Below are 15,231 nucleotides of genomic sequence, written 5' to 3'. Positions count from 1 at the left end.
ACCTCCATGCTTTGTCTACTTTTATTATGTAAGCCACATCAGTGGGTCAGGAAGCTTCCTCTCACCTTGTTGGCCCCTATCATGGGCAAAGGGATGCCTCTCCTCTGTGATTTGGGACATTTCTTTCTACTATGTCCTTTAGTCCCTCTGGAAATGCCCAGGAGTGAAGTTCCTGTTACACTCTGTGGGTGAGGCCAGGGAAGTGGAACTGAGGAGCCAAAGCCAAGACTGCCAATTGAACACAAACTAAATATCTAAGAATAGTGGGAATGACCGAAAATCTCCGTAAAACCTAATCTTTTATACCCATTAAATTGCATTTTGTAAAAGTGATTTTAAAATGGTGTTTTGAAGCACAGCAGTTAAGAGAACATGCTGCTCTAAAAGAAGCCCTGATTTCAATTCTCAGTACCCACATCTAGCGGCTCACAACCGCCTGTGAACCTAGAAGGGATCCTTGTTTTGTTTTTCGAGACAGTTTCTCTGTGTAACAGTCCTACCTGTCCTGGAACTTGCTTTTGTAGACCAGACTGGCCTCGAACGTAAAGAGAACCAGCTGCCTGTGCCTCCTGAGTGCTAGGATTAAAGACCTGTGCCACCACTGCCAGGCTAGTCCTCTAATGGGCTGTAAAGGAACTTGCACACACATGCATGGACACACACAAAAGTTAAAAACAAATTGATTTGTTATAAAGGTTTACAATATTGTTTTATGATGTTGATAATATTCTTCTATATTCTATATTACATCCAGACTGCAGTTTTCCCTCCTTTCATTTTTTTCCAGTCCTCACTTCTACTTCTCTCCTCCCCAGGTCTACTCCTCCTCTGTTAACCTTCAAAAAAGAGCAGGTCTACCAGGCATATCAAACAAACACAGCCTAACAATTTACAATAAGACTAAGTACAAACCCAGCTATCAAGGGCGGATGAGGCAACTCAGTAGGAGAAAAGGGGCAGCAAGAACAGGCAGAAGAGTCAGAGACGCCCCCATTCCCACTGGTAGGAGTCCAGTAAGAACACTCAGATACACAACTACAACTCTGCAGAGGATCTAGCTCAGACCCATGCAAGCTCTGCAATCCCCTATGAGTCTTGCTTAGTTGATTCTGTGGGCTATGTTTCTCTGGTGTCTTTGACCTCTTTGGCTCCTGCAATCCCCCACCTTCTCACCTCTCAGCCCTCGAATTTGTAGGGTTCCCCTGGTTCTGTCTAGTGTTTGGCTGTGAGTCTCTGCCTCTGTTCCCATCAGTTGCTGGATGAAGCTTCACTAATGATGACCGGACAAGGCGCTGATCTCTGAGTATAGCAGAATATCATTAATAATCATTTCCTAGATATTTTCCCTAGTTGTATTTGGTTCTATCCTGGGTCTCTGGGTTGTTCAGTTTCTGGTGTCTGTGCACACAGGCAGTGTCAGGCATGGGCTCCCTCTTGTGGTGAGGGCTTCAAGTTGGACAAGTCACAGGTTGGCCACTCCTACAAATTCTGTGCCACCGTTACCTCAGCACATATTGGAGAAAGGACAGATTGTAGGTCAAAGGTTCTGTGTCTGGTTTGAGGTTCCAGAAAGTCTGCTGGGAGCCTCGCCTGGTTAGAGAACATGGCCAGTTCAGGCCCCGTACCCCCATTACTAAGAGTCTTTGCTAGGGTCACTCTCTGATATTTCTAAGATTTCAAATGCACTAGGCTTCCACATCGACTCCCAAATGTCCACCAATTTCACTCATCTCTCCCAATATGCTCTCCCCCCATCACTTCCCACCCAAACAGGCCCGATCCCTCCTGTTCTCATGCCCATCCACCCCCAGTACACCCACAAAAAATCTATTCTATTTCTCCTTCCCAGGAAGAGCTATGTATCTTCCCTTGGGCCCTCCCTGTTACTTAGCCTCTCTGGGCCTGTGGATTGTAGCATGGTTATCCCGTACTTAGAGCTAATGTCCAATTACAACTGAGTATACCCCATGTTTGTCTCTCAGGGTCTGAGTTACCTCACTCAGGATGATTTTTTTTCTAGTTTCATCCATTTGCCTGCAAATTTCATGTCATTCTTTTGAATAGCTAAGAAATAGTTCCTGGTGTAAATATATCACATTTTCTTTATCCATTCTTCAGTTGAGGGATATCTAGGTGGTTTGCAGTTTCTGGCTGTTATGAATCAAGCTGCAATGAACATAACTGAGCAAGTGTCCTCATTGTAGGATGGAGCATCCTTTGGGTATATGCTGAATATGGTATAGATGATTCTTGAGGTACATGATGTCCCAATTTTTGCTTACAGAAATTCTTACTAAACAATTTGTCAGAATTGCATGAATACAAATCATTACTAGCATTTGCAGAACCACAGTCTGGCACAAAGGCTCACGATGACTTCATGTTTAAAAAAGAACTCTATAGAGTCATCTGCTAGTGTACACTAGAATAGACGTACCCTTTATCGTAACTCTGTGGCAAACCACAGTTCTTTCAAAGTAGCTGCTGTAAGATGTCGTAGTTTGCCTTGACATTTTCCTGTGTCTCAGATGCTTGAACACTCACTCCGTTCACTAGAGTTACAGCCTCTCCCATGGCAATGTCTCTTCCCAAATAAACTTACCGATTCATCTTGGAGGACTTTCACCCATTTTATTTACCATCATAAACCTCCGTGAAGCAGAAAATTATGCATTCTGCAATAGGGAGACTTTGCACTGTGCAGAGTTTAATCTTGTTCACCATATCATTTCTACAACAGATCGAAATGAACATCCTGTTGAGAGCCCCACCCCTTGGCTATGGCTGCCTTCCAATGCAGTAAAAGCCTGCCCCCTTATCTAGGAAATAAAAACTCGACCAGCCTCCCTATAGAAGCAGGAGTTCATCTGCTCTCAGAAAGTCTCTGCAGCAACCATGGCCACCTTTGTGGAGCTCAGTACCAAAGCCAAGATGCCCATCGTGGGCCTGGGCACCTGGAAGGTGAGTGTGCAATCTTGGGCCACCTGCTTCTCTTGAGAGGGGGACCTTGGCATTTTCCTTTCATTTTACAGCACCTGTGTTGGGTTTGGAAGCCCAGAGCTGTCACCCAGTGTCCTTTCATTTGGGGCTTCTTTGTTCTGCGTTGAACTAAGATGAGCCTTTCCCAGAAATGAGGATAGTTTCCCTGGCAAGTTGGAACTATACTTTGGGAAGAAAATAGTTTTCAGTGCAGTCATTGTCTTAACAAGAAAATAACTCAGAAGCTCAATGTTGGTTTGTTGCTGGCTGAGTGACTGAGAGAGGAGAGAATTCTGAAGGACCAGGCTCCCCCTGCCTGCTCATGATGCTAGACTCTTTGCAGGCATTCGAGAGGCCAGGGTGCCTGGGGGAGAGGGAAAGTTTCAGACCCCAGCCCAGGTTACTGAACTGGCCCCTGCCCTTCACCAAGACTCCACATGATTTCCTGACAGTAAAGTAAACTCTGAATGTCCTGAAGACCACAGAGCCTGGACTGTAACTCTGCCCCGCCTGTGTTAATCTCTCCCACCACGTTGTTCCATGGTCCATCCCAGAGCGCTCCATGCAGCCCATTTCCAAGCCTCTCCTCAGACAAGTCTGAAATTTGTTTCTTCTTCTATCTCTGCCTTCTTTGTCTTCCCTCAGCCACAACACGACAATAGCCAGCTTGTTTACAGGAGCTGTTTTTAGTTAGGAGTTTGATTTCTTGAGACAGAATCTCACTCTAAACCTAAACTGGCCTTGAGAGAACTGGGAACAGCCCTCCTGCCTCAACTTCTTGAATGCTGGGACTACAGTGTAGACCTTCATCCCTGGATCATGAGCTGCTTTGGAACTCTTCTCTCCTGTCTCAGAGACTCCTCTCCAGGCTTCCTCCTCTGTCCTTTTGTTCCTCTTTGCACAGAGGGTAGGATCCCTCTTTGTGTTGGTGCTGCACTGAGATCTTTCTAGAACAGCGAGACTTGAACCAAATTAGGAATTTCACATTCCATCAAGGCAACAAATAATCACAACTCTACAGGGATAAATTTAGAAGAGATAAACACTGAGAATTTCAAAAGCAGTTGTAAATATTGTAAAGGAGTTGTTTTCGAGGTTAAAGAACAGTGCTATGGAGTAATCCTTCTGTACACTGTGAAGATATGTTGCTCTCATGGTTAATAAAAAGCTCATTGGCTGATGGCTAGATAGGATTTGGGGGGCAGAGAGAATGCTGGGAGGAAGAATAGAAATGGGTTAATTTAAGTCGTGAGAGCTGGCTGGAGACGAGCCTACAGTATGGGCCAAGAGTCTATCATTAATTATAAGTTTTTATGTGGTTATTTGGAAGCAGCTGGGGGACTAAAACTTCTGCCTACACGATTGTAGGGACACTGTGCTTATCAGTGGACATGCAGGAGGGTGGGGTTTTGGGCTTGGACCCCAGGGCTTCTGAGTTTCTGGCAATTCCTTGTCCCCAAGATGGCACATCTGCTCATCTCTGCTTTACATGTAACGCTTTATCAAGGTTTGATATTTAAAAATAATTTTTAGATTTTGTGAGAGATGAAGTGTTCATTTTATTGTTTGAGAGATTCTTATATAGCCGAGATTGGACTATGGTTCCTTATATGGCTGAGACTGGCTTTGAATTCCTTATTCTCCTACCCTCTTTCCTCCCAAATGCTAAGATTGCAGATGCAGGCCTCCACATTTGGCAGAATTTTGTTTTCTCTTGAATGAGGTGGTAATGTGCCCCGGACTGGCCTCAAAGTCATGACCCTCCAGCCTTGAACCTCTCAGAGTGGGATTGGAGGCATGCAGCTCTATGCTCTGCAGGGAAATGAGTGCTGAGTGTCATTTCCCTACACCAATGTCTGGCTCGGCTAGGTTAGATCAGAAGGTGATATTTCAAACATTCCTTTCTCTTCTTTTATCTTCTTTTGCTTATAGGTGGGAGAACAATCGGTTGTTACAGTTTTATTTATTCCTGTTCTGAAACAGTGACTAAATATCAGTTGCATCCACCCAGCCTAACTTAGTGCCAGGGGATGTGCTAAAACCTTCACAATCCTGTGGCAAGCGAGGGACACAAAGGCCTCATGAGGCAGGGCCCGTTACTGTTGTTATGCTTCGTTGTCAAGGTTTAGAGAAACTGAGGAATCCCTCAGCCTCATACGGCACCATAGCAGAGTAGATTAGCTTGTCATGACTGTTTTTGAGAGCCTTCTTCCCAGAGTCTGAAAATTCCTCTGGGTTGTCTCAGAATCTAGTTTTCAGAGTGGCCTTCAGCAAGTTGCAATGGGAGCCGTCTGTCACTCTCTGAACCTGAAGGCATTTCAGACCAACCTGGATCAGAGGACAACTGGTTACTGACTAGAAGAAGACATGGTTTGATGATCACTACAGTGACACATGTTTTAAGATGCCATGATAAACCCCATCACTTTGTTACCGAAAAACTGAATGAAATGAAAAAATATGAATTCACATTATCTTTTTCTTTAAAAACTTGCCCAATATATGTTTTCCTCTCTCTTGTCTACTTGGAAGTAAGGCTTCAGCAAGACCGTGATTTTAAGACTATGGTCTATGTGGAATCTTTAAAAGGGGGCCTTGTGACTGTCTAACTGTCTTTTCTACTGCCTTTCAGTCTCCACCGGGCAAAGTCAAGGAAGCTGTGAAGGCCGCCATTGATGCTGGGTACCGCCATATTGACTGCGCCTATGCCTATCAGAATGAGAATGAAGTGGGGGAGGCCATCCAAGAGAAGATCAAGGAGAAGGCCGTGAAGCGAGAGGACCTCTTCATTGTCAGCAAGGTAGAATGGCCCACTTGGTGGATGGGTCTTCAAGGCAGGTGCAAATATCTGGGTATGACCAGCTTCAAGAGTTATCTCTATGTGTCTTCCTGCCTATCTCCCAGCCCTTTTCTCCTGCCTTCATTAAATCTCTAGACAGATTTCAACACACAAAAAGCACCAAAGGTTGGAGTGGCCACACCTATATGTACTCATTGTCATCAATCACGGGCCTGACTGGCCTCGGCATAAGGAAGTGCTAAAAGGACCAGCTGTTCCTAATTGCACCCTAATGCTTGAGCTTTTAGTACCACCACTGACTGCTGCCCACAGAGAAACCAGAGCCAAAGAAGGAATAACATAGGAATATAAAATTTATTCAGCGACCAACTCTGTTAAATGACCAAAGAAACAAATCGAATACCAAGATCATAGAACACTTGACATAGTGTGAGCGATGACCTGCTTATTAAGTGTCAAACCCCATATAAACAGTTGAGGTGTCTGATATTAATATATAAAAGTGGACCTGGTGACTAGATTCCCCCAGCATCTCACGGTCCCCAGCTGTTACCAGGTATGTCTGGAATACCCTATCCTCTATCCTGAATGCTCCAGCCCAGGGGCTGGGCTGCTCTTCCCCCAGAGGCTCTTACCTACATAATCCAGACACTTTGGTTACCTGCCCCCTTTGTACTTTGCACCTCACATCTGCCCTTTCACCTCTCACCATCCCATAGCCCACCTCAGTCTGGTCACATCCAATCTGGACTCTCCAAGATGTTTCTGCCTCTGGACATGCTCTCCCTTTTATCCACAGTAAACTTCCTCCTCCACCATATCTGGGAGCCAAATGTCCTTTCCTCTCCTTTTTCTTTGTTTCCATTCACTACTGGGCTGCATTTCTTAACTGTTTTTAATATAAATGAATGGCCTGGCCAGGGTTTATATATCTCATGGTATGGGTCTTTCTCTGACCAGTCCTAAAACCCCCATGTCACACTCTACAGCTATGGCCTACCTTCTTCGAGAAAAGCCTGGTGAAGAAAGCCTTTCAGAAAACCCTCACCGATCTGAAGCTGGACTACCTGGACCTGTATCTAATTCACTGGCCACAGGGATTCCAGGTTTGTGTTGCTCATTGCCCCATCTGTAGATGCTGAGCAAATGTCAGAAACCAGAAGCTGTACCTGAGCTGGGGCAGGGGGATGGGCTGTATTAGGAGTTCTGCGCACAGCAGAAAGTCAGTGGCCTAAAAAGCACATAGGTGGACCTTTCTGTCCTGCCAGCCAACTCCCAAATAACCACACAGAGATTTATTGTTAATTATAAATACTCGGCTTGTTACTAACTAGTTCTTACAAATTAGAATGTAAATTAATCCGTATGTATCAATTTACATGCTGTGAATTGGCTCATGGCTTGTATCCTCATCCCCTGCTTCCTCTGTGTCTGGGTGGTGACCCTGCCCTTCCTTATCCCTGCTCTCTCTCTCTCTATGTGCTGCCAAACTTCTCCCTGCCTAGCTATTGGCCATTCAGCTCTTTACTAAACCAATGAGAGCAACGCATGTTTACAGTGTAGAAAAAGACCGTCCCACTATAAAAGGAGTCCAGGGCTATGTGTGGGAGCACCATGTGCTTATGTTATGTTCTTACAGTTGGTTTGAGAGAAACTGATTCTTGCCAGCTAAGACAAACTGCAAACTGGCCTGTCACCTTCCTATTCATTCCCAGATAGGTCCCCTGAACAGAAAGGGTGCAAATTTCTTGGGTCAGTCTTGTATGATACACATCAAGGATTAACCCTTTTGCCTTTTATAGCACCCCTGCATGGGGATGTAGCATCCGGGAGCAATACCCAAATATAGGAAAGCTGGCAGGTAATATAATCTGAAAAACTATGGCTCCATGCCTGGGACCCACTCCTGCTTGTTCCCCAGAGTTAAAAGGGGTTGGGGAAGTTGTGGAGAGATGGCTCTGCAGTTAAGAACACTGGTTTTTCTTCTAGGGGATACAGGTTTTTTTTTTTTTTTAAAACAATCACACGGAGGCTCATAATGGTAACTCCAGTTCCAAAGACTCAGACATTCTATTCCTGCCTTCACAGGTAGTTGGCAAGCATGTGGTTACACAGACAAACATGCAGGCAAAATAATCATTCACATAAAAACAAAAAACAGTAAAAAAAAAACCACCCCAAAATCTAAAACCAACAAAATCTTTTTAAAAACTGACTGTGTGGTGTAGGAGTTCCTTCTGTTTGTGTGTTGCTGTCATTGGATAATGAATAAAGAAATTGCCTTGGTCTAGTTGATAGGATAGGACTTAGGTAGGCAGAGTAGACAGGACTGAGTGCTGGGAAGAAGGGCAGAGTGGCAGTCACTGTGGATCTTCTGCCTGAGATGGACATCAGTTAGAATCTTGCCAGTAAGCCACAGTCACATAGTGAAACAAAGATTAATAGAGCCCGGCGATGGTGGCACACGCCTTTAATCCCAGCACTCGGGAGGCAGAGGCAGGTGGATCTCTGTGAGTTCGAGGCCAGCCTGGTCTACAAGAGCTAGTTCCAGGACAGGAACCAAAAGCTACGAGGAAACCCTGTCTCAAAAATCCAAAAAAAAAAAAAAAAAAAAAAAAAAAAAAAAGATTAATAGAAATGGGTTAAATTAATATGTAAGAATTAGCCAAAAAGAAACTACAGCTAATGATCCAAGCATTGTTTTAATGAATACAGTTTCTCTGTGATTATGTTGGGTATATTAAGCTAGCCGGGTGGTGGCCGGGACAAAGAAAGTAGCCCTCTCCCTTGCAAAAAATTTGGGGTGAAATTGAAGGGATGTGTGTTTTCATTCTACTGTACATGTGACCAGTTTGGGTGATGATCGCATACTATCCCAAATTTCAGATTTAGGCTGCAAGGAGAGACACTGGCTAGTATCCTCCCCTGCTAGCCATGCCATTTTCATATAACCCTCGTCTAATAACCTTGAAGCCAAAATGCCCCCAGATATCTATAAATATAGGTATGCTGAATTAATCTCCGTGGTAATAATAATAACTTTGACAATGTACTAAGAACAGATGGTCAGACACTGTCTGCCAGGGTCACACGCAGGGTTTCCATTCCACAGCGGATTGCCACATAGATGGATCTGACCTTTTCTGTGACAAATGGCTGTGCAGGCATTTCTCTTGGGTACGCCATCGCCCTCAAACCTTGCTTCGCAGAACCAGGCATCCAAATGTAGGTCCTAATGAGGGTTTTGTCTTGTGTTTACAGGCTGGAAATGAATTTTTACCAAGAGACGAAAAAGGCAACATTCTTGTCAGTAAAGCAACATTCTTGGATGCTTGGGAGGTAGGTTCCTATTCCTCTGTATGTTTTCAGAGATAAAAACTTCTGTCAGAACCCCTTGACACTCCAACCTGATCGGAAAATGCCCAAGTGCCCTGTGTCTAACTTCACCACTCCTGTTTCTCTCTTTTCTATTCATGTATTTGATTGGGGGGAAGGGGCGCTTGTGGAGGTCAGAAGCCTTGTGTGGGATAAAGTTCTCTGTCTCAACTATGTGAGTTTCTGGGAATAAAATTTAATCTCTCCAAGTCTCACAGATTGATTTTGATCTTCCTCTGAAGACCAGGTAGACCTTGAATCATGAGTGTCTTGCCTCAACCCCCCAACTTATCTGTGATTGTCAGCCTACACCCCGGCCTATTTCCTCTCTTTGCTGTCCGACACAGCTTGATGTGTGTGAGGAAGGCCTTGAAGATATATGGGCCCTGGTAGGAGTGCCTACCTAGATACTATAAAAGGGCTGGAATCTATCCTACTGATTACCTGCTTAGCCCAAAATGGAATTAACCCAAGGATGTAGGATTATTACACACAGTGATCTTCTTCTAAACTTTCCCAAAGATAATGATCCAACCCTAGAGCAGCAGAACATGAAGTTATAATCCATTTTTTGTAAGTTCCTGTCCAGTAGTTGCTAGGATCGAAGCATATACAATGTGTTTGCTGTTGAGACTCTTTCAGTCACAGTGCTAAGGGTTTTGTGGAGGAGTCCTCAGCCTCAGTGCTAGGGGACCTTAGCTTATTTGACAGTTCAAACAACACAGGAATCAAAGAGGGAAGGAAGGAATTGTCTGGTCCCAGGAGAGACATTAAAGAGAGTTTGATTTGGGCCTGGAAAATAAAGGGAAGAAAGATGGATAAACCATGAACAGAAGCCAGAACTTCAGTTTTCCTTCTTGGTTACAGCTGAGCAGGGGAGGGGTAGAAGGGCTGGAACCAGCCTTGCAGGCACCACAGTCTAGCTGGAGATTCCCTTTGGTGCTTCACTTGACCTTGTCACATGGGAGCCATTCCTCCTATCCAAGACAAGGCCAACCCAGCATCCCTGTATCCTCCTGCAGCCATCTAACTGGTGTTCCTCACTGTCACAGGCCATGGAGGAACTGGTGGACCAGGGGCTGGTGAAAGCCCTGGGCATCTCCAACTTCAACCACTTGCAGATTGAGAGGCTCCTGAACAAGCCTGGACTGAAACATAAGCCAGTGACCAATCAGGTACATTCTCTTTGGTGAAGGACACTGGTCTGGGACAACTTCAACACTGGGAGGCAATTTCCATACTAGCTACTGAGTCTCATCTCTGAGGTCTGTGTTCAGGATGCTCAGGGAGCTGGGGTGCAGATTTCTGGGTCAGGTTTGGAGCACATCTATCAAAGATTTGCCTTTGGTCTTTGTTTTTTTTGTGTTTCTCATATGGAGAAGTCTTTCTGAGCCACTCAGAAAGTGGCTAGTGGCCTAGTCCCCTAGTGATGGAGATGTTTTCTCTTGCAGATTGAGTGCCATCCATATCTCACCCAGGAGAAACTGATCCAGTACTGTCACTCCAAGGGCATTGGCATCACGGCCTACAGCCCTCTGGGTTCCCCAGACAGACCTGAGTAAGACTTTAGAGTGGTGTCCCTTTCTTTTAACTTTTTAATACTCTTAAAACAGTGTTTGGTAATTGGTTAGTAATTTCTAAGACACGAGTAATCATGTTTCTATCTTTGGCAATGTATTGAGCCACCCAAGAGGGAATGCAGCTGTAAAAAATGTTTGGAAAAACCCATAAGTGGTACTGGCTGGTGCTCAGAGAAGATGCCATTTCTGTCTTGCATGGCTAGGTCATACTTTTCAACTGCTAAAGCTCTGGTCCATAGCTAGACTCCTGGAGAGACACAAAGCTCTCTCTCTCTCTCTTTCTCCCTCCCTCTCTCTTTTTGCCTGTCTCTCAGATGGAGAAGGCTGTCATGCTAGGCCTTGGCACTGTCCTGACAATAATGTTCATAGGCATGTAGTAGCCATGGTGATTTTCATGTCAGCCATCTTTCTTCCCCTAGTGCCAAGCCAGAAGACCCTGTAGTACTGGAGATTCCCAAGATTAAGGAGATTGCTGCAAAGCACAAGAAAACTGCAGCCCAGGTAAAATGGAGTGATTCCCCCTATATCTAACCACCCATTCTTGTAGTCGTGTGTTTTACTTGTATTGCCTTCTTTTAACGCATTGGAGGGGAAGAAATGATAAATCTAAGTTTGTTAGGACCTCCAGGTAAAACAGCTGGCATCATGGAAAGACTGCCTCTCTCAGTCAGCTTCTTGTCAAATCCTTCGGCTCAGCCTCAAGAACATTGCCATCTGGACACAGTCTCAGCCTTGTGGCTACAAGCTACTCACCCCCTTCCTATCTAGGGAAATCTGTGCTGCCTCCAGCATCAGGGGCTGTAAGATGAGGCCCGGCAAGTGTCTCTAATAATAGCTAAAGCCACAGAGAACTACAATTACATTTTATCAGTTATCTCACTAGGTGGGTTCTTTGTAGGTAAGTGATACCTGATGTCCCCTCTTTGTACACAGGTTCTGATTCGGTTCCACATCCAAAGGAACGTGGTGGTGATCCCCAAGTCTGTGACACCCTCCCGCATTCAGGAGAACATTCAGGTAACATGTGGCCTCATCATTTGCTATTCCCACTTGTTCGAGAGGGGCTGGGAAAGATCCTGTCCTTGAACTTTAATCCCACCCCTTGATTGCCAGTGTGACTTCACGTCTTCCAACTAACTGACCAACACTTGTGCTAGTTAGCTGGCCTAAACAGAGCTGCGGCGATTACATGCATGGCGTCCATGAGTGGGTTGGAGGCAGGCACCAGCAAAGGCCTGTGAGGTGTGAACGTCTGAGCTTTGTCCCACTGAGGAGATTCCTGTTACTCTTGAGCACTTAGATCACAGGCCACACTGTCGTGGTCAACTATGGACTCTCTTGGTGTAGTCACGCACCTTTTTGTAGAAGGTGATGCAATGGATTGAAAAAACCGCGTCTCCTACATGGCCCTCAAGGATTTCAGTCATTGTACACTCTGCACACACCTACAAAGCCCCCTTCCAGGACACTGATATCTCTAAATTATCCAGTCATCTTTTAGAGAAGAATTTGGAGGCATTATGGAAGGAACACCTATAATCTTAGATCCCATCAACACTTTCCTTGCTAAGGATGTTTTTGGAACTTTCTAGGTCTTTGACTTCCAGCTGAGTGATGAGGAGATGGCCACCATTCTCAGCTTCAACAGAAACTGGAGGGCCTGCGGCCTGTTTATGTAAGTGGCATCAGGTTAAGTAGGAGTTTGATCAGGCCGTTATCTAAGGTTGTAAAGCGGTAGTAGGAGAGAATAAAAGAAACGCAGGATTGTAGCATGGCTTCGAATACTTTTTTCTGGCAGTTGTGAAAAATTAACGTTTGAGTCCTGGGAATCACTAAGAGTAGAGCGTTGTTATTTGCTGCTCATCTCTGCATCTTACACACAGAGCTAGGATTTTGAAGGGTTGAATTGTCATGAGTATGTGGAAGGCTGACTTCTTACTCCCTCATTCACTCGCCAACTTACTGCAATGAGCGATGCCAGGAATAATGTAGGTGTCAGGAAATCACACTACCAACTTCCTGTTCCCAGTCTTACATTCTACAGAGGGAATAGTAACTCCAAATATGTATGTCAGAGAGTGACAAATGCCATAGCAAAAAATAAAGTGGGGTAAAGACACAGGAATTTGTGAGCCCTGTGTGACAGATACTTTACTAACATGGTTATCTAGAGGAGGTCTAGCTGATGAAATGAGAGTTAAAGAGGGTGAAAGAAGAGGAACATGGATTGTTGGGGAAACTATGTATTTGTTAATGATATCAAGTTCAAATGCCCTGATGTAAGAGGTTTAGAGCTCTCAAGTAAAGAGGCCAGTGATGCTGGAGCAGAGCCTGTGTGGGCTACGGTAGGTAGAGTGATGCTGGAGCAGAGCCTGTGTGGGCTACGGTGATGCTGGAGCAGAGCCTGTGTGGGCTACAGTGATGCTTGAGCAGAGCCTGTGTGGGGTACGGTAGGTAGAGTGATGCTGGAGCAGAGCCTGTGTGGGCTACAGTGATGCTGGAGCAGAGCCTTTGGGGGCTACAGTGATGCTGGAGAAGAACAAGTGAAGGCTATGGTGGGAAGTAGTCAAGTCAGAGACAACTTTAGGCTAAGAACACACAGTGGTATAGATCAAGGGGACTTCGCTCTTTTTATCAGGAGGAACTGAGAAGCCAGAAGAGGATTCTGAATAGAGGCTAGCATAGTATGATTTACCTTACAATGTCATGTCGACAACTCCATTGAGAACTACAGGGTGCTACTATAATTATCCAGGGAGAAAGACAGCCAATGGACTTGGGCCCCCATTGTGGGGATGGGGAAGAGCAGATTCAGGATGAATGCAAAGCAGCTATTTGTATTTGCCAAACCATTAACAAATATGGTTCTGTTTGTTTAGTTTTGTTTTTGCTTGAGAATGGAGAACATAATTATCATTTAGAAGAGGTCAGAAACCTGCTCAAGATGCGTTTATGATGTTTGTTTCACGTCAGGTGGGAATGCCAGATGGAGATGGATTTGTGAGTGGAGTCACAGATCAATGCACTAAAAGTAAACCTAGCTGGCTCGTACTAGAAACCCTACCACTTACTAGAGATGAGGCCTTGGGTTGTTTGGGTAATGTCACCAAGTCGCTCTATCGACAGAGCAGGGATGACAGTATTCATTTCAGCAACCATCCACTGAGTACTAGTTTAGGGTATAGCAGACACTTTAAGCTCTTTGATTATATTAGTATCTTATTTAATACTCACAACCTATCTGTTAATTTCATTTGTCCTTTCCACTTCATGACCATGTGAGAATTTGAGACAATAGTTCTGAGGCCCTCGGCTGTGTGTCAGCTTGCTTATGATCTCTCATTATGACAATCTACTGGTGACCAGACTCTCGTTCCTTAATAGCCCTCTCGTACTTTAGGGCGACTTCATGGTCTGTGTGCCCATCTCATTTCCTCATGGTTTTATGGGAGCCGGGGCTCAGGGAGCACAAAGATGGCTGCATAGACCACTGAAGGATGACTTTTAGGTCACACTTGTTGCTTCTGGGGAACAATTTCTTCTTTATGCTTGTTGCTGCAGGGCAAGTCACCTCAAGGACTTCCCTTTCCACGCCGAATACTGAAACTGAGACACCTGATGAGCTTGCCCAGTCGCCCTCTTCACGGGTGTGCCATCCACTCCTCAGGACTCCTATTGTTGCCAAGCCTACCAGATACCACACCAAGCCAGCCACGAGAAGACAATTCTGCTTTTAAACCTCAAGTTGAACTAGAAGCAGCCTGTCACAGAGGATGCTTACTCAGCGAAGGACAATGGTTTTTACTAATTAGATCCAGTCAAATGTTTGTCTTACCCCAGTGGTAATTCTGAGGATATAAAGATCAAACGTATAATACAAATAACAATCACCACACACATTTTCAACAGTCAGAAGAGCTTTCTGAATGCTGTGAGTCCAACTTTCACCATTCATATTTTGTAGAAGAGGAAATGAAGCCAAGAACTTGCTGAGGGCATCAGGTAGAAGGAGGCTGAAGGACTTTTCCGAGGAAGGGTGCTCTTTGGGAGAGCTCAAGACAATTTGCTGCCTTCCTCTTCTAAGTCTTCTCCTCCTGGCCATACCTGCCTCTTTACCCAAAGACTTTGTTGACTCTCTTCTTCTTGCTCTTCCCTCTGATATGCCATCATGACAAAGGGTCAATGCTCCTGGTAGAAGAGCCCTAAAAATTCACACTATGTCACTATTGAGAGAGAGGGGGGGGGCAACTCAGGATCTAGGACAAATGAATAGGCAAACATCTGGTACATCTGTGAGGAGTTATCTAGAGTAGGTTAACTAGGGTAGGAGACACACTCTAACTTTGGATGGCAACATTTGATGGGTTGGGGCCCTAGCTAGCTGAATACAAACATTCCTTTCTATCTGCTCCTCGAGTTTGGATGCAATGTGATCAGCTACCTCACATTCCTCCTCCTGTCTTTCCTGCATGGAGGACTGTATACCTTCAAACTGTG

At 45.0% G+C, this 15,231-nt stretch overlaps 1 protein-coding gene across 1 annotated transcript; it reads left to right on the top strand.

Annotated features, from left to right (window-relative positions):
* The first annotated feature begins 2,895 nt into the window (after positions 1–2,895).
* Positions 2,896–14,668, top strand: LOC130890608 (aldo-keto reductase family 1 member B7). The gene is made up of 10 exons (XM_057794754.1): positions 2,896–2,961; positions 5,612–5,779; positions 6,769–6,885; positions 9,041–9,118; positions 10,207–10,329; positions 10,606–10,712; positions 11,154–11,235; positions 11,668–11,751; positions 12,327–12,409; positions 14,296–14,668. The coding sequence occupies exons 1-10, from the start codon at positions 2,896–2,898 to the stop codon at positions 14,336–14,338; spliced, it is 951 nt and encodes a 316-aa protein (XP_057650737.1). The 3' UTR covers positions 14,339–14,668.
* The last annotated feature ends 563 nt before the right edge of the window (positions 14,669–15,231 follow it).

This window comes from Chionomys nivalis, chromosome 1 (genome assembly GCF_950005125.1).
Source record: "Chionomys nivalis chromosome 1, mChiNiv1.1, whole genome shotgun sequence".
Classification (NCBI taxonomy): Eukaryota; Metazoa; Chordata; class Mammalia; order Rodentia; family Cricetidae; genus Chionomys; species Chionomys nivalis.
The sequence above is the reverse complement of the archived record's forward strand: the minus strand, read 5'-3'. Positions and strand labels throughout refer to the sequence as shown.

What these genes read in the sequence shown, in the direction of transcription:
- LOC130890608 (XM_057794754.1), top strand. Translation starts at nt 2,896, where the DNA reads ATGGCCACCTTTGTGGAGCTCAGTACCAAAGCCAAGATGCCCATCGTG. An exon ending in ACAAGAAAACTGCAGCCCAG is followed by an intron (nt 11,236 to 11,667) that starts GTAAAATGGAGT and finishes CTTTGTACACAG; the next exon opens with GTTCTGATTCGGTTCCACAT. An exon ending in GCATTCAGGAGAACATTCAG is followed by an intron (nt 11,752 to 12,326) that starts GTAACATGTGGC and finishes GGAACTTTCTAG; the next exon opens with GTCTTTGACTTCCAGCTGAG.